Here is a 21,605-nt window from a genome sequence, read left to right on the forward strand (position 1 = left end):
CTTCTGAAACTGCCCAAGTGAGCACTGAAGGTCACAATCAACCAAGCCCTCCAGAACAATGTCGTCCACAAAGAATGGCTGAAATTTGGTCCATTAATATCAAAAACAGAAAAGGTGACAAAGGGGAAGCCCTGGCAGAGTTTAGCACTCACAAACTGGGAGAAAGCTTGGCTTATTGCCAAGAATGCAGACCCAGCTCTTGTACCACAGGTTTTGCACTTGCATAAGCAGCCCCTGCACCCCATATTCCCATTAGTGCTTTCTCCAAGTTCACAAAACATATACTGTAGACTGGATAAGCAAACTGCCACATTCTTTAGGATCCTTTTTAGAGTGAAAAGCTGGTCAGTATCTGGAGCAGAATCTGCATTTTTCCTCCTACAGATGAGGTTCAACAATTGGTCAGATTCTCCTTTCCAGAGAACCTTGTAAGACACTCTCTGGTCCCCTAAAAATGGTAACCACTTCACTTATCTGCCAGTTGCTCAGTGTTGAACAAGCATGTCAGCTATGACAGCCCAACAATATCCAGAGCCTTTACTATCTCAGGATGAATGTCAGCCAATTCAGGAGTCCCTAAATACCTTCTCAATCTTCCTGACAACCTCTCTTACAATTGGTGTCCAGCAACGTGTTCTTTGGTTGCTGCCATGACAGGCACCAACAACTTTCCAGCCCCAGTTTCAATCCCCTTTGCAATAGAGTCTTTAAACTACTTGGACTCCATAAGGGCTTTCAAATACTTGAAAGAAATACTTCAGAGTGTGGTCAAAAACCGTTCTATAGGAACTGCAGTGACATAAATGTAGGCTGATTGGCCAAACGCATACGAAACACTGGATACCTGGCATTTTTATAAAAAAAAAAAACAAGTAAAAATATTTACTCCACAAACAGCAACCTTAATGCGTCTATGTTCACATGATCATTTCTGATCCAGCTTTCACCCACAGAAGAAGTGAGTATAATTTTTTTTTTATGAATCTGCAAATCGCCTTTCCTAATAATGTGCTAGTTAGCAAGTTCCACAGCAAATATTTACAGTCTCTCAGAGAACTGCTCACCCCATGGAAGAGAGGGGCGGGGTAAGCAGAGCTTTTTAATATTTAAAGGGACATGCACCGAAACCGGTCACTGTGAATAGAGCTGTTTTTGACAAGATAAAAAGAGTGTTGTTTTACACAACCATTGAGAAATTTTGACCAAAGTATGTTATATACTTTTCAGTAAGACCCTAAAGAATTATATCAATGAGTATGTTGATAATGGGTATCCGATGACCCCTTTAGAAGGTCAACTGGACAGATGTTCCCATTTCACCCTAACTATCTGGGTTGCATGGATCTGTCCGGTAGCCTCTCCTGCAAACTTATCAGCTGATAACTCTGCTGCTATCTTTACTTAAGTGTCCAAAACATACAACTGTAGGTCAGATGATATGACAGCAAAGATGAAGAGAAGTGCAAGGACAGAACACCACTCAAGTTCAAAGCAGACAGGTCGTTCCTCACAATCACTCCATCTCCAGGTTTCTCCATTGTCACCAGCATGGATGTTGAAGTTGCATAGTTGAGTCTTTTTAGGTATGTTCATAATGCCAGAGTGCTGAAACACAGCCCCATCTATCACATCTATAGGTTTTTATCCACCAGGTAGAGGCCTGCTGTACAGCCCTGCATAGCAGCGTCTTAAAAGATGACATCATGGATGCAGAAGAGACAAATTTAGACTACTGAAGATGAGCTTGTAGTATAGGCAGACAATGCTGTATGTGGGGCAGAAGAGAGAAACAAAATAACAGCTGTTTTATGCACAGCATTGGCAGACCACCTGTAATTTAAAATTTTGTAAGTAGGCACATATACACAGAAATTACCTCTACATAGCAGTTACTATCTATTATCTGTTGTATAGAACATGAAAAGTTGATTTATTCATTTAAAATCTTTAGTAAACATTCATTTGATCTATTTATTTTTATGTACAGTTTTATGTCTTTATGTATTCACTAATCACAGGAGAAAGTGATTCTCCATCTCAATCGAACAGCCATCTCCCTCTCTCTCTGTCTTCTGTCCTCCTCCTCCATCATCTCTCCCCAAGGACCTCAAATAGGATGTCATTGGCCTCCATCCTTCACCTTTTTGGGGTGACCTTATGCAGATCACTTCTCTCATGAGTCTCATGAGTTACCAAAGAAAGAGTCCTTGGAGAACAAGGAAATGAGGCCAGCAGGAGTCACAGATGGTCTGCCCCCAGTTACCTCATCCATCAAACAAAACGATTTCCAGGCAGCATAGTGCTTTCATCCCCCTCTATGCTGATTATTTTCGGGCATCTCAAGTCCTGTACAGGCAAATGGAGTTTACTAGCCTACATGGCTACACAAATACTTTAACCTCATTGGTTAATTCTTGCATTTAATGTTTTTATTTGTGTTGTCTATAATTTCACCTCAGCCGTCTGTACTCAGCTCTAACTAATAATTAATGTCCATTACTTTAGTTATTTGCTATATAGCTAATTATTAAAATATGTTGACATGCAAATCATTATAACATTAGAAAAGGTGTTCAGCGCCACATAATTAAGCTGAATGTACAAAGCCTGACTTGTTTAGTTTTATCCACTTTTAACACATGCTTTGGCCCCGAGTATGTATAGCTAGTGTATCACCAGAACACGAACTTTAGGTGGCGCGATTGCGCCTACCGTTGCACAAAAGAAGAAGAAGTTGTTTTCAGTGTTTGCTTTCAGTTTTCAGACATGACAAGCCCACCACAATGATGCAGATACATCAGCGTTATTTGTGGATCATTTTCCCCTGTTTAACTGCATTATTGGCCGTGGCCATTACATGTGGTGAGTTTTTTCAACAATTTCTCTGATTTCAAACTATGCAGATATAGTCATTTCATTATTGGTAGCTTAACAAACAGTATCAAAAAAGTAACACTATAATCATGTTTTATAGACATTCATCATGATGTCATTTCGACTGCCTTGAAGTAGGCTACCATATAGCACACTACTGTATATATCAAAGTATTGCCATCAGAAGGACACAGTACCAGAATACATCTAGCTTTTTCGAATACATCTAATTTGTATAAAAATGCTTATATATTGCTTAAATTCTAATTATAACATATTTTAGTATATTTACATAGTTTTAAAGTTGTATACGTTTTATGATTGTATACATTGTTAAACTGTCGAAGATGAAGCCCAATATTTTGTTAAATGTCTTCTTTGCGCCCTCTTCCGTTCAGTCCCTGCCAATGCTGTTATGTTTTTGTCTGACAGCTTCTGCGGGCTCACTTTTGCTCCTGTGTCTCTGCTGTATGGCTCTTCTATGGAAGATAAAAATCAAGAATCGCTCAATATCAAGTCTTTTGGCTCAGTATGTGGCTGTAAAAGCAGTGTCCTGGCTGGGGAATCGCCAGAGAAACAGACTAGAGACAGACACACAGGACATTCATCGCGTTCAGGAGGAAACTCTGCTCAAACGTCTACAGAAACACTCCAACACAGTTTACGGCAAACAGTACAAGTTTACATCAATTAAAGGTTAGTGTTTTTGACGATAATATATTATTGTACATATACATTATATGTCTTCAGTAAAGTTCTTTATAAGCATTTTAAGGTGCAATATATATTAGGACTGAAAAGCTATTAAAAATGACGTAATAATCACATTTTTAAAGTAATCACAATACAAATTTAATTGCAGTATTATTGAAGAATCAACAAAACATTTTTTTATTTGTATATTTATCATTTAAATTGATATAGATTATTATGATTAAAGTGGAAAATAAAGTTTCAGAACTTTTAAATCTTTAATCTTTTGACCATTCCATTTTTTCACCCTTTCTCTGAAGGGTTTGAAGGGTCTGACAGCATGCCACTGATATGTAGGATACAGTTAAATGAATTAACATGTAATAGATTCATATGTTTGACAGTAGTATACAGAAATGTTGCACACAATGTTGTATGCAGTGCATTTTAAATTTCTATATTTTTACTTGTTTGCTTCTATGAAACTGAAATTAGAAGTAAGATGTGCCACCATTTTGTCATGAAATGTATGACAAGGTTTTTATTGTATCATTTCAGACACAGAAACATTTCAACAGCTCCATCCGGTCACGGAATATGACCATTATGAAAAGTTTGTGGAACGTGTGGCAAAAGGAGAGCAGAATGTTTTAATATCGGAAAAGCCTCTCGTTCTGGCTATGACATCTGGAACGTCTGGATCCAGCCGTATGCTTTTGAGCACCAAAGACACCAACACAGAATTCTTTTCACAGGTCACAACACATACACATTCTTAAAAGTACAAAGTTATATTAATGGCAGACACTAAATGGCAAAAGTAAAGGCACTTTCCCCTGTCTTTCTGTTTTTTTTTTTCCAAATGCATTATTCAATGTGGTTTGTTGCACAGAAGGCAGTGGAAAGATATAGAGAGAGTGTAAAGTCAGATTCTTAATACAAACTAGCAACAAGTGAGTTGAATATCAAGCTACTTTACCACATTTTATGATTAATGAAAGTAATATAATCATCAGCTTTCAAGCTTCCACTCTAGCAGAAAGCACTGAATATGTACTCTATTAGCCTGTCAAGTCTTTGTTTTCCAAAGGGCTTCACTATTATCTCTGTGCACTTTTCTGGCAGGGGGTGACAGTTTGTCTAGATGCCACGAGGCAAGCCTTTCCAGCCACCGACCGTCTCCAGAAAACACTGAAGCTCTTTTACTCACCCATTTTTCGTCAGAGTGAGGCAGGTATTCCCATCGGCCCCAATTCGTCAACCCCTGCCTCCTCTAAACACATGCTGCATCTGTACACCACACCAGCTCCCGCCTATGAGGTAGGTGGGAGATGAATATGAATCTAACATGATATTTAGTGATAATGTTAGCTAATATTGAAGGGAAACACTCAGCTCAGCTCCTCTAGCAAGAGTCAAAGTATGTTATAATAAATGTACATGTGCCAAATACAGTGCCACTTGTTGTCAAAATTGTCTCCGTTCACACTGATCCACGAAAGCTAAAAACGCTGTATTATGCATGCCAGGCCAGTAGCTGGCGATGTCACTTTTTAAAGAAACACTATACACCTGGACACATACCTATAGACCAGGGGTGGCGAACTCCGGTCCTGGAGAGCCGCAGCCCTGCAGAGTTTAGCTCCAACCCTAATTAAAACTCACCTGCCTGTTGCTTTCTAGTAACCCCTCAGACCTTGATTAGCTTGTTCATGTGTGTTTGATTAGGGTTGAAGCAAAACTATGCAGGACCGACGTTCGCCACCCCTGCTATAAACTAAACACGTAATGCACATAATGTCATCGTTTTCACAAATTTGCATTTTTGTAGTTTACATAGAGACGACAACAGGCAATAATCATTTTCAAAAACATGCACTTTCAAACCTGATTCAACTTTACATTTTCAGGCCCCCAAAATGCTACTGTTGTGCAAATGAATGGCCAAAATGCATAATTTTATGCAATTTAGTTGAAAATGGTGTTATGTACACACTCTTCTAAGATTTGGAATTAAACAATTCACAACTAATTAAAGTGAGGTTTTATTAAAGGGTATTTTCATAGATTTTATTTTCATATTGTACAAATGACAGTACCTTTTAAACATAGTCCTCCATAGCTATTACAGGCTGCCATATTGTCCATCTCTAATCAAACACACCTGCCTGTAGCTTTCAAGCAAACCAAAAAGACTTTGGTTAAATTTTTCGGGAATGTTTGATTAGAATTGGAGCTAAACTCTGCATGACAGTGTACCTCCATGACCTAAGCTACAATCCCTGCATTATGGGGTCTGTTAAAACAGACTCTGTTTGTCAAGAAGTACTTACAAGAGCAAGTAGAGGGTCTGAATAAATGTTAGACAGATTACAACAAGATTGTTTTGTCCAGCCAAAAGCATAAAACAACACAAAAAGCACAGCTTTAAATTGTGCTCAGGTATTTAAAAAGTAGGTTTGATTGAGGCTGAAAAATATAATTAAATGCAATGATGGAGAGGTCAGAGACATCCAGCTAGTGTATGTTAACATAGAACAATTAAATTGCAGAACAGCGGAACACAAAAACACTGAAACAGCGAGATGTGGATTAGACTTGCCATGATATAATTTTCACAGACATGGTACAACATCCACATGCAAACCAATTATACTGTTATTAGCTTAGGTTTGATGCAACAATAATAGTAGTTTGTAAATGTTGAATTACATTTATCCTCATACCCTAGTAAATAAGTCATGGCCAAAAATATTGGCACCCTTGCAATTCTTTCCGAAAATTGTTCCAATTGCAAATGTTTTGGTATTCACGTGCTTATTGTTTTTGTTTGCACTGCAGCAACACACAAAAATTGAGAAGAGAAGTCAAACTTGATAATATTTCACACAGGACTCAAAAATGGACTGGACAAAATTATTGGCACCTTGTCAAAATTGTAAGAAATAACTGCTTTTTTAAGCATGTGATGCTCCTGTAGTTTGTATTTAGACACACCTGTGGCAAGTAACAGGTTTGGGCAATATAGCAATCACACTTGCAACCTTTGTGTTGTGTGTCACATTGAGCATGAAGAAAAGAAAGAAGTGTAATGAGTTGTCTGTGGATTTGAGAGAATAAAATTGTGGAAAAACATGGACATTCTCAAGGCTACAAGTCCATCTCCAGAGATCTTAATATTCCTGTGTCCACTGGCAAAGGCATAAAAAAGCAAGACTGGAGTTTGCCAAAACTTATGTGACAAAACCACAATCCTGGGAGAACGTAATGAGACAAAAATAGAGCTTTTTGGTAAACAACGTCATGGCACTGTTTACAGAAAAATAAATGAGGCCTTCAAAGAAAAGAACACAGTCCCTACAGTCAAACATGGTGGAGGTTCAAAGATGTTTTGGGGTTGCTTTGCTGCTTCTGTTACTGGATGCCTTGACTGTGTGAACGGTATCATGAAATCTGATTATCTGATTATTAAAAATTTTTGGGGCGCAACTTAGTGGCCCGTGTCTCCACCAGAGGTTTTCCAGGAAGACAATGACCCAAAACACACTTCAAAAAGCACTCAGAAATGGTTACAAACAAAGCCCTGGAGAGTTCTGAAATGGCCAGCAATGAGTCCAGATCTAAATCCCATAGAACACCTGTGGAGAGATCTCAAAACAGCAGTCGGGAGAAGGCATCCTTCAACTCTGAATGACCTGGAGCAGTTTACAAAAGAAGATTGGTCCAGAATTCCAGTAGAGAGGACTCATTCTTGGTTACAGAAAGCGGTTGATTTCAGTTATTTTTTCCAAAGGGGGTGCTACCAAATGTTAAGTTAAGGGTGCCAATAATTTTGTTCAGTGCTTTTTTTTGGGTTCTATGTGGATTTGTATCAGATTTGACTTTTCTTCTCTGTTCCAATGCAAACAAAAAACATAAATAAACATGTGAGTACCAAAACATTTGCAACTGCAACAGCAATTTTCTGAGAGAAGAGTTGCATTTTCTGACAGAATTGTTAATGGAGACTGTATGACTGTATGACTGTATTTAAAATACATTTATTTTATAGTAAGTATAGTTAAAATCTATTAACATATGTACTTACGTATTACTCAGGAATTACTAATTTTTTTGGAGTGCTGCTTATGCACAATGCACATTTCATAATATTAATATTACAATTGCAGGGTATTTTTATTAGTATATAAATATGTAAATGTATGTGTAGTATATTTAGCATGAAATACAAAATAATCAATACATTTCAGTATATTTATTTTTTTCACTAGTGTACTTATCCTCTGTGTGTGAATAAGTACCCTAGTGTATTCAGGCAGGGGAAACACCCTAAGGAGATGACCAGTGCATCACAGGGCTAAATATAAAAATTAAAATTGGAAAAAAAAATAAATAAATAATAATAATGAAGGAATTTAAATGATTAATTAAGGAAAATCAAGAAAAACGTCCTTCAAGTCTTAAATCTAAAGACTTCAAGTCTTAAACAAGTCATTGACAAAATCACTGCCGGAGTATTAATTATTATTGTAAATTTATGGTCATTTATATCCGATAGGCTTTTTAAAAATCACTTCCCAGTTCAATTTCATGTGAACATACAGATTTGAAAATTAAATGAATTGTTTTGTGGGGAAATGACTCATTGATTTAATCCACATTTGCATTCACTTTTTTTAAAAAGGTATTTTCAAAATACTGTTTCTTATAAAGATGAGTGCTATTGGTAACTAAACTAAATGAAAACGGTTCATTACCAGAAATAAAAATCAACATATTTAAAACTAGCAAAATAAAATATAGATGACCACAAAATCATTTTAAAAGCCAACTGCAAGAAACATGAAAATGCCACTAGATAGCAGTAACTCTGAGAAACTTAATACCATTAAAAGCTTTTCAATAATTCCAGTTGGTTTGTTAATTGTAGCAGCCATAAAAAAAAACAAAAAAGTAAAAGAAAAATGAAATAAAGTAAGCCTGAATTAAATAAATACAATTTTTTGACAGTAAACCTGATGAACACAAATTTGTTTTTGCAGTTCTTATTCAAAGTTTTTCTTTGTCAAATCAGACTTGTTTCAGGAATGTATTTATAACATTTTATAATATGAAATCGAATTTTATTTCAATCAATTTGCAGTTGGGTTGACATTTTTTAGTCAAACAGTCTTGGAGTTTAATGGAGTACCAAAGCAAAACCAGTAATAAGTTATAGTGTCATATGGTTATTTTTTTTAAATTGAGTAATTAATTATTAATGCCTTTTTAATGGGTCAGAAACCAAGTATCCAAGGAAAGTCAAACATTAAACCTGTGTTTACTTCTATATTGAACATTTAAAAATGGAACATTTTGGTTACAACTGCATCTGTCTCTGGAAAAAAAAAACATTTTGTAGTGACTGATGTAATGTTATTTACAGAGCTTATATTTCCTTTTTATCTGTAAACTGTTGGACAGGAGATCTTAGAACACTGGAAATGAAATGAAAAATACAGTTTTTGCTCAAAACAAACTGAAATGTAAAAAGATTTGAGTATTTCAAAGTTGAGTCTCAAGTCTTCTTGTTAATGTTTGATTGTTATGATTGATTATGCTGTTACTTCAATCCAAGTCAAGTACAAGTCATGCAACTCAAGTCCACAACCCTGCTGTGAATGCACTGGAAGTCTGACTAGAACACTAATTTATAGAATTTAAAAAACACTGTTGGCTTTGTCACTAGGTGCTGAATGAGAGAGATGCCTTATATCTCCATCTGCTGTTTGGGTTGAAGGACCGCTATCTTGGCATGCTAGAATCCAACTTCTGCTCTACCGTCTTTTATGCCTTCAGAGCCCTGCAGGTACAGTGATGTCCAAAAGTCTGAGACCACCAATGAAAAAGCTTCTATGTTACATTATTTATTTTGCAAAGTATATAATCAAAATTGCAATTTAAATGAGCACATCTCAGTTATTATTATTATCATTTATTTTGTATTATTGTTTATTTTGAGGTTTAAATGCAACTTAAAGTCTGTATAATGCTATCAGGTGAACAGGAATGCTTATTTGGTTAGTGACCAAGGCATAATGCATAGTTCATTTTAAATCATAAAACTTTTGTTGTAAACAAGGACAACTGAAGTTTTGCAGTGTGGTCTTGTTGGGCCAAAAAATACAGTAGTACCATGAATGAATACATGTGTATAGAAAACAACAGAATTAAAAAGAAGCTGGATTACACTCCCAGATTTGCCTGATCAGTTGTTTTATAACGAAAGTAGCAATTACTCAAGTAGCAATCTGTGTGTCTGCATTTAGGAAAAGTGGAAAGAGCTTGTGGCGGATGTGGAAGTGGGCATGATTAACTCCGGTCTGAACCTGAAAGCTGATGTACGCCGTGCTCTAGAGAAAATGATGAAGCCGGATCCAGAGAGAGCTGCTGAGCTCACAGCTCAGTTTGAGGAAGGCTTTGAGGGGATCGCACTCAGAATATGGCCCCAGCTACACCTGGTTCTGACAGTGGATTCGGGCTCCAACCAGATTTATGGGGAGATGTTGCGGCAGCACTACTGTAAAGATGTTCCGTTCTACTCCCCTTTCTATGCTGCCACTGAAGGTGTGTTTGTAGTGATATTTTAAAGGAGAAGTCCACTTCCAAAACTAAAATTTACAAGATGTTCATGTATTTCTTTCTTCAGTCCTAAAGAAATTATGTTTTTTGAGTAAAACATTTCTGTATTTTTCTACATATAGTGGACTTCTATGGTGCCCCGAGTTTGAACTTCCAAAATGTAGTAAATGCGGCTTTAAACTATTCCAAATGTAGTTGTAAATGATCCCAACCGAGGAAGAAGAGTCTTATCTAGTGAAACGATTGGTTCAAACCATACTTCCACATCCATATCAGTCCATTATATGGAGAAAAATCCTGAAATGTTTTCCTTTAAAAAACATAATTTCTTTATGACTGAAGAAAGAAAGTCACAAATATCTTGGATGACAAGGGGGTGAGTACATTCTCTGTAAATTTTTGTTCTGGAAATGGACTTCTCCTTTAAAGTAATAAATCAAGTCTTTGTGCTTTTCCATGGGCAGGATTGGAAGGTTTACGCTTCAGATTACAGAATGCTTAAAAATATTATCTATTGCGTATTCCCTTGGATTACTGAATGTATACTTCTGGTCAAATGTTTAAAATTATTACTATTTTTTGATGTTTTCGGAAGAAGTCTCTGACTATCCTAGGCTGCGTTTCCCAAAAGCAGCTATGGTCACAAGTTCAATTGTTACCAGTAGTCCAATGGAACTTACGGCCATAGTTAGCCAACGGTTATAACTGGCAACCTGCATATGAAAAAAATGCATGCATCAGTTGTATATAATGGTCTGTATTTAATCTTTCAGGCCTGATAGGTGTGAACCTGTGGCCTCAGCAGGATAGCAGACAATATCTCCTGTGTCCTCGCTCCATGTTCTGTGAGTTCATACCAGAGGAGGATCTGGATTCAGAGCGGCCCAAAACTCTCTTGATGGAGCAGCTTCAGGAAGGACATAACTATGAGTTGCTGGTCACCAACGCTTCAGGATTATTCAGGTCAGTTTCATGATCCTGCTGCTACACTTTTACTGGGATTTCTTTAAATTCCCTGCTTTAGCTGCTATTTCACCATCTTTCTGTGAAGATCTCAATAGTCTTAAATAGAGAAAACATCCAGAATTACTCAACGTAACCATGGCTCTGTGAAGGGAGGGAGGAAAGAGGACGCTATGGGAAATAGGTAGCCAGCAAACTGTAGGCAGCAGTAACTAACGGTAATGACAGTAACTCTCAATTGAGCGGGCAAACCATTGATGCTAATGTGCTCTAGTTATTATAGTGTTGGGGAGGGGCCATGCCTAGTGGCTCCAGTGCATCATCAAGACATGATTTCAGGCCCGCCCTTAAAGCAAAAATGGTGAAAACTGTTTAACGGTCTAACTCCACAGCTGACCTACCGGTGAGACCCTCCTCTCAAACGATGGCGGTTGAGTATTAGTTGCACTCGGACTCTGACATCTTTTGAAAATATAGATTTTTTGGTTGTCATAGCTCTAATTTTGACCCCGGACCAAAAAATCAATCTTAAGTAGCATGGGTATATTTGTAGCAATAGCCAAAAAATACACTGTATGGGGCAAAATTATTGATTTTTCTTTTATGCCAAAAATCATTAGGATGTTAAGTAAAGATCATGTTCCGATTTTCTCAATATTTTGATTTCTTTGCTCCCTCGAATTCATGATTTTTAAATAGTTGTATTTCCGCCAAATATTGTCATATCCATAACAAACCTTACATCAAAGGAAAGCTTACTTATTCAGCTTTCAGATGATGTATAAAACTCAATTTCAGAAAATTGATTCTTATGAATGGTTTTGTGGTCCAGGGTCACAATTAGGTTTCATCTTTTCATCTATTCAAATAGAATGTTAATGTAATCTTGTGCTTCAGCAAGATATCTTTGGCTAAAACTAGCTAACAATAAGGTTAGTGAGTACATGCTAACGTACAAAGCGAGCTGTAATCACATCATGTACAGTGTAGGTCAAAAACACAAAACGAAGGTCTACATTTCAGTCCTTCTTCATAATAAACTGGTTAAAGGAGAAGTCCACTTCCAAAACAAAAATTTACAGATAATGTACTCAGCCCCTTGTCATCCAAGATGTTCATGTCTTTCTTTCTTCAGCTGTAAAGAAATTATGTTTTTTGAAGAAAACATTTCAGGATTTTTCTCCATATAATGGACTGATATGATGCCCCAAGTTTGAACTTCCAAAATGCAGTTTAAACGCGGTTGTAAATGATCCCAACCGAGGAAGAAGGGTCTTATGTAGCAAAACGATCGGTTATTTCCACTAAAAAAATGCAATATTTCTGGTTTAAGACAAAAATTAAAAATCATTTCAAAATCATCCTACATCACTGCAGAAGTACCGACCCAGTCTTTGCAAAGTTAACATGCAAAGAAGATCAAACACCCTTAACAAAAAAGCTAAAACAGCGATATAGGGTGATTTTGAAGTTAAGGGAGAACATGAGATGGGAATTTTTCCACATACCCTAACTGTCATGAACCGGAAAAAAACAGTTCAGGCAGAGTAAGACAAGATGAGCGTTTGACATTAAAATGTATGGAAATTATATTATTTTTATGAAAATAACCGATCGTTTCGCTCGATAAGACCCTTCTTCCTTGGCTGGGATCATTTACAACCACATTTGGGATCATTTGAATCCGCATTTAAACTGCATTTTGGAAGTTTAAACTTGGGGCACCATAGAAGTCCACTATATGGATAAAAATCCTGAAATGTTTTCCTCAAAAAACATAATTTCTTTATGACTGAAGAAAGAAAGACATGAACATCTTGGATGACAAGGGGTGAGCACATTATCTGTATTTTTGTTCTGGAAGTGGACTTCTTCTTTAAATGTAAATTAATTTAATCTTACACTGCGGTACATGAATAGTGTTAATCCGGGATGTTGTCAAGCTTTCCCATTTGCATTGTGAGCTGTATATTTACATATTTATTTTAATATTTTTTATATATCCCCCATGGCATATTTAAGTCCCACTTGAATGATGGTCTTTCTGTGTCCCAAATTTATCCTCCCAGGCAACTCAACCCAAGCGTTTGTTTGTCCGAGTGAGCAACAGTAACTGAGGGGGCGGGGCTTACTGAGAGGTCAATTCAGTGCTACATAGTTCACAGTCTTTGCAACGTGTTTCAGCAATACATTTCTAACATTTATAATGTGTCTAGAAATAATTCTCTGAATTGCCTTTATACAGACTTTAAGGACACAGATGGTTTAATTAATGTACTGTGTATTTTTTTTTTAAAAAAAGGAATGTAAAATAATAAAATTAGAAAATTAAAATATTGGTAAAAGTATGTTGTAAACCTTCTCCAAAGTCTGCCATCTATGTTTTTCAGGTATCGCATTGGAGATGTTGTGAAAATAGTTGGGTTTCATAACCAGTGTCCAAAAGTGGAGTTTCAGTATAGGTACACATTTTTATTACACATTATGTAAATCAAATGTTCGTTAAACTGTAATACAAACTGAGTGTTCTAAACAGCACAACACTTTTAATTAAGTTTTTTAAATATTGTGATTACAATTTCTTGTTACATTTTTAATATATCTTTATGTGTCCATAAGATATTCGGCAGTGCAAATGTGAATAATGTGAAGTTTTCTGCAGTAGCTTCATTCTTGTAGCTCAAACAGTAGAATATGGCACTAGCCACTAGAACATGAGTTATCTCTTCTTTGTAATCGTTTTTTGAACGTGTGTTCAGGCGCGGTCAGATGTTGAGCGTGCGTGGAGAGAAAGTGTCTGAATCACTGTTTTTGGGGGCTCTTAAGAGGGCAGTGACACAGTGGCCAGGAGCCAAACTAATAGACTACAGCTGCGTTGAGAGCGGCATTTTAGGTAACATTTATCTTTTGCAAAGTCTTTTTATGTAAATGGTATGTTCCAGATTTATTATGATTTAGCAGTTTGCACATATTTGATCAGTTAGTCTATGTGTGACTAGTGCGATTGAATTACAGCAGTGTGTCTGTGTAAACATCAGTATAATGTAAGTTGTATTGAACCTGGAACGTGAAATTAGATTTCCTAAGTTGATGTTTTATGTAATACTGAAAGGCAAATAAATGCAATGAATGTTGCATTTAATTTGTTGTTTGTGCTTGCTGTAGGCAGTGCATCTGGAATAGCTCAGCCGCATTATCTTGTGTTTGTTGAGCTAAAGGGTGTGAGAAACCTCTCAGAGGAACAAAGATACAAGGTGATTATCTGTATGTTCATTTAAGAACTTTGAAGATACCGTTCTCTTTAACTGATCATTATATTGAATATTGCTTTTAAATCCAAGTTAGATCACTGCCTTCAGGAGGACTCTGATATATACCGATCCTTCAGGATGAAAGGCAGCATCGGACCGATGAGAGTTCAGCTTGTTCGTGACGGAACCTTCCAAGAACTGAAAGATCGCATGATGGCCTTCTCCACTGCTTCGTCCAACACTTTTAAAATGCAGCGTGTGATACGCAGAAGAGAGTTTGCAGATTTTCTACTGCAGAGGGCTTTTTCATGAGCATTTCACATGGAGGTGAATGAAGTGTCATTTGTGGCAATGTTAAAATAATTTCTGCTATCCTGGTTTTATATCTGAAGATGGTAGGTTGATTACAATGTGGCTCTATAACATTTTCAAAACATTTTTCTGTTGAAGCATTCAGAACCAGCTTGGCTCAACCAATGCCATGAGTTTGAGTCTGTTTGCCCAACCAATGGAAGTCTTGTTTATAGATCTATTTGGTGCTGCTAGAGAGATGGTTCTTGATTTTGGTCATGGAGGACCCCAATACTGCACATCTTGGATGTGTCCCTTACTTAGCACACCAGGTTTCTATCATTGGGATATTTAGTAAGGTATGTAGTAATTTATTTAGGGTAAGTTACTTCAGAGTGAGTGGCTAACCTCAATTTTCACTTCCAAAAACCTGAGTAACTTTCAGGCTATGTTCATGCTAATAGTTTGATTTGACCAAATGGGACAGTCCATCATCAGAATGTAATGGAGTTGAATTTATAATGAAAATTATTAAATTATCGTAATCATTGTTATTATTACCTTAGTGTCACCTAATTTTATTTAATTTAAATGCTATCCAATTTGACCAATGATTGATTTATTTATTTTTTTCTCCCTTTTGGGCGCGACTTGAAACCACATACAGTTAAGACCCTAGGAGATTGTACTGAGTACATGCACTCAGTCCTGGTGCCAAAACATGTGACTTGGGGGGGGCTTGTATGATTCTCGGGGCGGGGGCTAATGGGGGTGTGGGGGGTATTCTATATGAATAAAATACGTAGTCAGATTTTAATTGAAAGGATTGTTGGCGCTTTCCTTACACACCAGTGCATTAACAAACTCACAAACATCAGGGTGTATTTAACAGATGTCTTTTTTGCTAGTAATTAATTTAAATGTCTGAAACATTTTTTTTTGCCGTTGAAAAAACTGAATTGTTGTGATATATTGGAATTTAGCAGTGAAAGTTTAAATACACTGGTGATTGTCCGCATCGAATGGTTAAAATCGACCAGTTTTTTGGGGGCTGGAGTGGGTCAAATAGAATCTGAGGTGGTAGAAATCAGATCGGAGGGGTACCCCTCAGTTGAAATCGTATTCGGTTTAGCTTTTCACATTTAAAATCGTATTCCAGGGGTGAAGGGGTCAGTCCTTCAGATCATTGCGGGGGGCTTCAGGACGTCATAAGGGGGGCTAACGGATGCAAAGTTCACTTTTTCATGTTGTTTGAATATTAATGTGTGTTAGCAGTGTATGTACACATCTACCCTATAATGATAAAAATTCATGCAGTGGTTTTTAATTAATCTGTAAATATAATATCCCCTTTTTCAATTCAAGCCATTCTCAGATGCCTGTCAGTGTGGCGTCACACCGACAGAGGCCACTCCCACGATAGTTGATTGACATGAGCGTTTTACATCAGATCAGCTGTAACAGTCCAACCTCCATCGTTTCGATGCCGGAGCAGGGATGTAAATTAGACAAGAATATCTCAGATTGAGGTGTTGTGTTGCTGGATGTAATAATGAACATAGTGGTCGTCATTTACTCCCGACATCTGAGCCGCTGAAGATGTAGTGGATTACATTTGTTTGTGAATGGAATGCGCCTCCCAATCTACATTAATGCGTCTATGTTTGCGCAAATCATTCATGATCCAGCTTCACCTACAGCAGAAGTGAGTATAAGGATTTTTTATGAATGCAATCACCTTTCCTAATAACGTGCTAGTTAGCAAGTTTTGTGGCTAAACGTGCTAAATGCAGCTAAAGTAAACAATCTCTCGGAGCAGCTCGTCACTCCACAGAGAGAAGAGAGGGGCGGGGCAAGCAGAGCTCATTTACATTTAAAGGAACAATCCCTCAGAGTGGGATGATTTTTGCAGAGCTCATTTTGGCAAGGTAAAAAAGGTGTTGTTTTACACAACCATTGAGAATTTTTAACCAAAGTATAGTATAGACTTTTCATTAAGACCCTAAAGAATCATATCAACGTGTGGAAAATGGGCATCCCATGACCCCTTTAATAGTTAAAGCTGTATGAAAAATCTTCTAGAGCCATAAAACGAAGTGAGGACAAAAATGTAGTGTTTTTGTAGCTTTATTTCATTTTAGTTTTAGAGACCAGGCCTTCTGGTCTTACCCTGGCTTGGACTCGAATGAGCTGGTTTCAACTACAACACTGACAAAACCTGTCAAATACAGAGAATGAGGGTGGTGATGATAGTGACCTACTGTAACATGTTTTATGCACCTTAGTTTTTTTTTTTTCCACAAATAACAACTGTAAGCCAAAGCCAAAGGAAAAAACAGGTTCCAAATTAAATCCATTTCCAATCCATAAGAGTCTTATTAAACATATCGATTGTAAAAAAAAAAAAAATGTGTCTGGGGTCTTTTGTCGTCTGATCGTACCAGAAACCATTGAATATCTTGTAGTGGGCAGGAAACAAAGAACATAACCTTTTCACACAATGGAGTAGAAAAGTCTTGCTTCAAGTGTGAGAGGTTCAAGTACAACTCCTTAGTATGATGAAGGAACAAATGTACCCTTGAGTTCAGAGTTTCAAGTTCTGAAAGAAGGCTTCATCATTTTTTTTTCTTCTGAAAGAAGGGAAGTTTGGGGAAACAGTAACAGGAACTGCATCAACAAGCTTAAGTCCTTCAGCTTGAAGATTAGCGGACAGGCTGCCAATTAATAAAGTGATCAGCTATTGTTTCACAAAAGACAATTACTGAACTGAACTGAACTTAGGATATTGAAGCTTCTCCTCCACTGACATCCATTAAAAAATCCAACTGATTTTCAATTCCAAGGCATCCTATAATGAAAATCATGCCTCAAAATACCATGTCATAATGACAAAATTATACCCCTGCACTGTAATTTTGACACCCTTTATGTCAGGCTATTGATGGCAAATGTTTTTCATTGAAAGCACTGCAATAAAGACACCAGAGGGTGGTTTTGGCATCTTGGATATGCGGCAACAGATATCAAGGGAGTAAAAATGGGTTGAAAAAGTAGCCTCGTCTCCAAACCAGAGCTTTACGCTTTGTTCTGCTAATGTGCGGGCTCTGATAGCGATGGCAAGCAAAGTAATAGAACAAAGATAATCTGTCAGAATTAGCTTACAGATTATATTTGTAACATCTAATACACTGTAAAAAGTTTTTACCAGTTTCAACTTAAAAACTTAAGATTAGCAGCTGTCTTAAAATTAAGTTAAATCAGCTTAAAACTACAAGTCATTGCAACTCACTACAATAAAGTGAGTTAAAAGGACTTGTACTTTTAAGTAGATTTAACATCTTAGTTGAAATGACTTGTACTTTTAAGTTGATTTAACGTAATCAGGTTTTAAGTTAAAACTGGTGAAAACTTTTAACAGTGTATGTCTACTCTGACACACCTCAGTCATACAGTATTAACAAGAGTGTAAATACAAAAAAAGCCACCATGGCAATCTTAAACATTTTAAAATGCCATGTCAAATGCAGCTTCTGCTCCACACTGCCGGTGTAAAGGCTTTTGTTGACATTGCTAAAAATGTTATTGCTAACAGCCTATAGTACTAATTTAGATTGAATGAATTCATTTAAATTAGACAAAAGAAAATACAAATATATTTAATAAAGCGATCATAATAATCGCCCAAATAAAAATTCCAGGGGGCAAATATTGCCCCTTAAAGAAAGTTAAATGTGACCCTGCTTAAGATAGCTTATATGTACAAAGATACTAGGAACACACTAAGGGAAAAAGTGTTTTATTTGAACCCTTATAATTATATACATTTGCATGCACACAAAGCAAATTTACATTTGGAATAAGAATTACCATGCAAAAAGTGGTAAAAAGAGGGAAAAAATCTGCCATTTTATACAAGATTCAAGGTTAATGTAAATGAAAGCAATCAAACAGTTTGACAAAGAGTTTTGTTTGATAAGCAATGAAAGCATAAACAGCCCTCCACAGAACAATTGAAATCTGCATTTAGTATTCAGTGTCATAGTTTTTAAAGGTATATATATATAAAAAAAACATACATACGTTTATAATCATGTTTGTCCAGTTTTCTACTGCAATGCTACTTTTATGACCACTCAAATAACCTGTGAACATTTATTAACACTTTATTTATTACATACACTATAATCACATACAAGAGTCCAAGTCTATATTTTTTCATATGTGTGCAGGTCCATGTTGCATATAATGTAGAATTTAAATATCTCCTTACTGGTTTAAGTAGTCATTGTGCAAATGAAAAAATAAACCCTGAGTTTCATTAATTTTAGTTACTTAGTGCAATAGAGTATTACTGGAATTCTGGCAGCAACTTTTAAAAGTTTTATGTAATTTCAACATGCAACATTCCCAGATTAAACAATGACAGCAATACTCAGGATATTTGAAATGCATAACTGTTATTAATAAGCTTTTTTAATTTGTCATGCAGTATTCTGTCAACTGTGCATGTGGCTGTCATTTTATCTGTTCTGAAAGTTACACAGAATAATCCTTTTGAGGATACATTCTGGGCTTTTAATTTTATGGTAACATTTCTTCCTGTACTACATGGTCATCAAATAATACATTATGATGAGGTCTTTTGATTGAAAAAATAAATATCATGGTCTATCATGGACATAGATTATAGAGGTATGTCAGATTAGTTTGCTGCAAGAACTGTTATGAATGTAATACAATATATTTTTGAATATAATCTAACTCCACAGTAATTTTTTTTATTCCAGTGCATTTGCCTGCTTTTCTTTGATATGTCCCATTTGAGTAAACAGTCAAGCTCTTATAGGTAAAGTGAAATGATAAAGTACTGTACTGTACGTACATGCTCTGTTCTAGATATCTGCAGCAATTTAAAATATTCATTCAGTTTCAGAGTACAAGAACATATAGACACACAGAAAATCATACTTGAATGAAAGCGATTTTTGAAATAGAATTTTGTGAATTCTACAACTGATGTCCACAGTTGACAACTAACATATTAAGTGTACTCATGAAAAACAAGACAATACAGTCACCAGTTTTTTTTTAGTGAAGATACTCACCATTTGATGACAATTCACATGTAGCTTTGCATAGTTTTAGAGTTTTAAGAATGAGATGGCAGGAATCAGGTTTCTGAAAAGATAAAGCAGTTCAAAATTAGTTTGCATTTTTGCCACTTGATTATCTAATGGTTAATGAGCTGACATTTTACAGTACAGTGCCTGTAGAAAATCATCATACCCTGTGAAAACCTTTACCTTTTGTCACATTACACCCTGGAAAGTCAAAAAATGAAGTCCAACTTTTTGAGCTGCATGTACACGTTATAACACTCATTTAAAATATATATTTAATATATTTAAAATATCATTTTAAAAAATCTGGAGGATTATTAAAAATTAATCAGTGAAATTCCTGGTTTGGTAAAGTGATCATCCCCGTAGAGTATACCATTATAAACTTGTGCAAGCAATCAATTTCCAGATTAAACACCAGGCTAATTGCCCCACTGATACAAATAATAGTGGTGTTGATTACTTCAGAATTAAATGTGCTGTTTCTTGAAGATTCCACTGTTAGTAGTGCATGGTATGGCAAAGAATTCACCATGGTTGGTAAAGTGTTTTCAAAAGACCACCAGGATAAAGTTGTAGAAAGGCACAAGTTAGGAGAAGGCTACAAAAACATTTCAAAGACTTTAGTTATCCTGCGGAGTACTGTTTAGAGCATCATTAAGAAGTGGAAAGCATATAGCACCACCAGCACATTGTCTAGATCAGGCCGTCCATCCAAAGTGGATGACAGAGCCAGGAGGATGTTGATAAGAGAAGCTACCAGGAGGCCAGAGGCCTTTATGACTGGGTCTAGTCAGTGTGCATGTGACAACTATCTCCCAAGCTTTACACAAAGCTGACCTCTATGGCAGGGTGGCATGAAAGAAGCCTTGCTCTAATCAAAAACACATTTGGAAGAGTCTGATACCATCTGGCAAAAGGCGCTATGGTTTGATAAGACCAAAATGTACCTTTTTAGACTGAACCCCAAGCACTATGTTTGGCAAAAGGCAAACACAGGTGGTGGCAGCATTATGTTGTGGGGGTGTTTCTCTTCAGCTGGGACTGAGCGATTGGTCAGGATTGAAGGGAAAATGGATGCTGCCAAGTACATCCAAATTCTTGAGGAAAACCTGCGTCCCTCTGCTAGACAGCTGAAGATGGGCAGGTTGTTCACCTTCCAACACAACAATGACCATACTGCCAAAACAAAGAAATGGCTTGAGGATAAGAAGGTGAATGTCCTTGAGTGGCAGAAAATCTGGATGGATTTGAAGAGAGCGGTCCACTGCCGCTCACCACAGAATTTGACTGAACCTGAGCAATTCTGCAAGGAAGAAAGGGCAAATATTCCCCAATCAAGGTGTGCTTGTACAGGAGCTAGTACAGACATATCCAAAAAGACTGATGGCTGTAATTAAAGCAAAAGTTGGCTTTACGATGTATTAAATCAGGGGACTGATGACTTTTCCAACCCTGTTATACTAGTTTTTTTGTTCTTTATTAATCTGCAGAACTGTTGTGTTTTGTTTTTCATTGGTTTTATGTTGTATGACCAAAATTGTAAATTAGGCTGGAAAAGCTATTTGGAATGGGGTTTCAGAGGGGTATGATTGTTCTATAGGCATTATAATGTTGCTGGTCCATATAACTGAAATTAAAGCTTAATATTGAAAAACATTTATAAGAAATAACTTTCAGCTGACACTTTTGCAAAAACCATTTCTCAACTTATTTTTAATGCAAGAGCGGATGTGGACATTTGTAACATAATTGTCTCTTGGGAAGACTTGGATTAAACCAGTCCATTCAT

At 36.5% G+C, this 21,605-nt stretch overlaps 2 protein-coding genes across 5 annotated transcripts in view; one reads left to right on the top strand and one right to left on the bottom strand.

Moving 5' to 3' along the window:
- The first annotated feature begins 2,620 nt into the window (after nucleotides 1-2,620).
- Nucleotides 2,621-15,424, top strand: ghdc (GH3 domain containing). 2 transcript variants are annotated; one of them, XM_051125120.1, is made up of 11 exons: nucleotides 2,621-2,862; nucleotides 3,307-3,570; nucleotides 4,126-4,322; nucleotides 4,693-4,887; nucleotides 9,296-9,415; nucleotides 9,876-10,173; nucleotides 10,962-11,151; nucleotides 13,542-13,613; nucleotides 13,911-14,044; nucleotides 14,317-14,405; nucleotides 14,497-14,665. In XM_051125120.1, the coding sequence occupies exons 1-11, from the start codon at nucleotides 2,784-2,786 to the stop codon at nucleotides 14,542-14,544; spliced, it is 1,686 nt and encodes a 561-aa protein (XP_050981077.1). In that variant the 5' UTR covers nucleotides 2,621-2,783; the 3' UTR covers nucleotides 14,545-14,665. The 2 variants fall into 2 exon arrangements, with proteins under 2 accessions (XP_050981077.1, XP_050981076.1); XM_051125119.1 differs by having other exon boundaries at nucleotides 2,623-2,862; nucleotides 14,493-15,424.
- Nucleotides 15,425-18,745: 3,321 nt separating this feature from the next.
- Nucleotides 18,746-21,605, bottom strand: part of kcnh4b (potassium voltage-gated channel, subfamily H (eag-related), member 4b) — a 43,695-nt gene continuing 40,835 nt past the window's right edge. The window contains exons 17-18 of one of the 3 annotated variants that reach the window (XM_051124629.1): nucleotides 19,799-19,871; nucleotides 18,746-18,835 (exon numbers count right to left, since the gene is read on the bottom strand). The gene's annotated coding sequence lies outside the window, so the exon portion shown is untranslated. Of the gene's footprint in view, nucleotides 19,872-20,763; nucleotides 21,120-21,605 lie in introns of all 3 variants that reach the window. The other 2 variants (XM_051124627.1, XM_051124626.1) reach the window with 2 other exon arrangements.

This window comes from Labeo rohita, chromosome 12 (assembly GCF_022985175.1).
Source record: "Labeo rohita strain BAU-BD-2019 chromosome 12, IGBB_LRoh.1.0, whole genome shotgun sequence".
Classification (NCBI taxonomy): domain Eukaryota; kingdom Metazoa; phylum Chordata; class Actinopteri; order Cypriniformes; family Cyprinidae; genus Labeo; species Labeo rohita.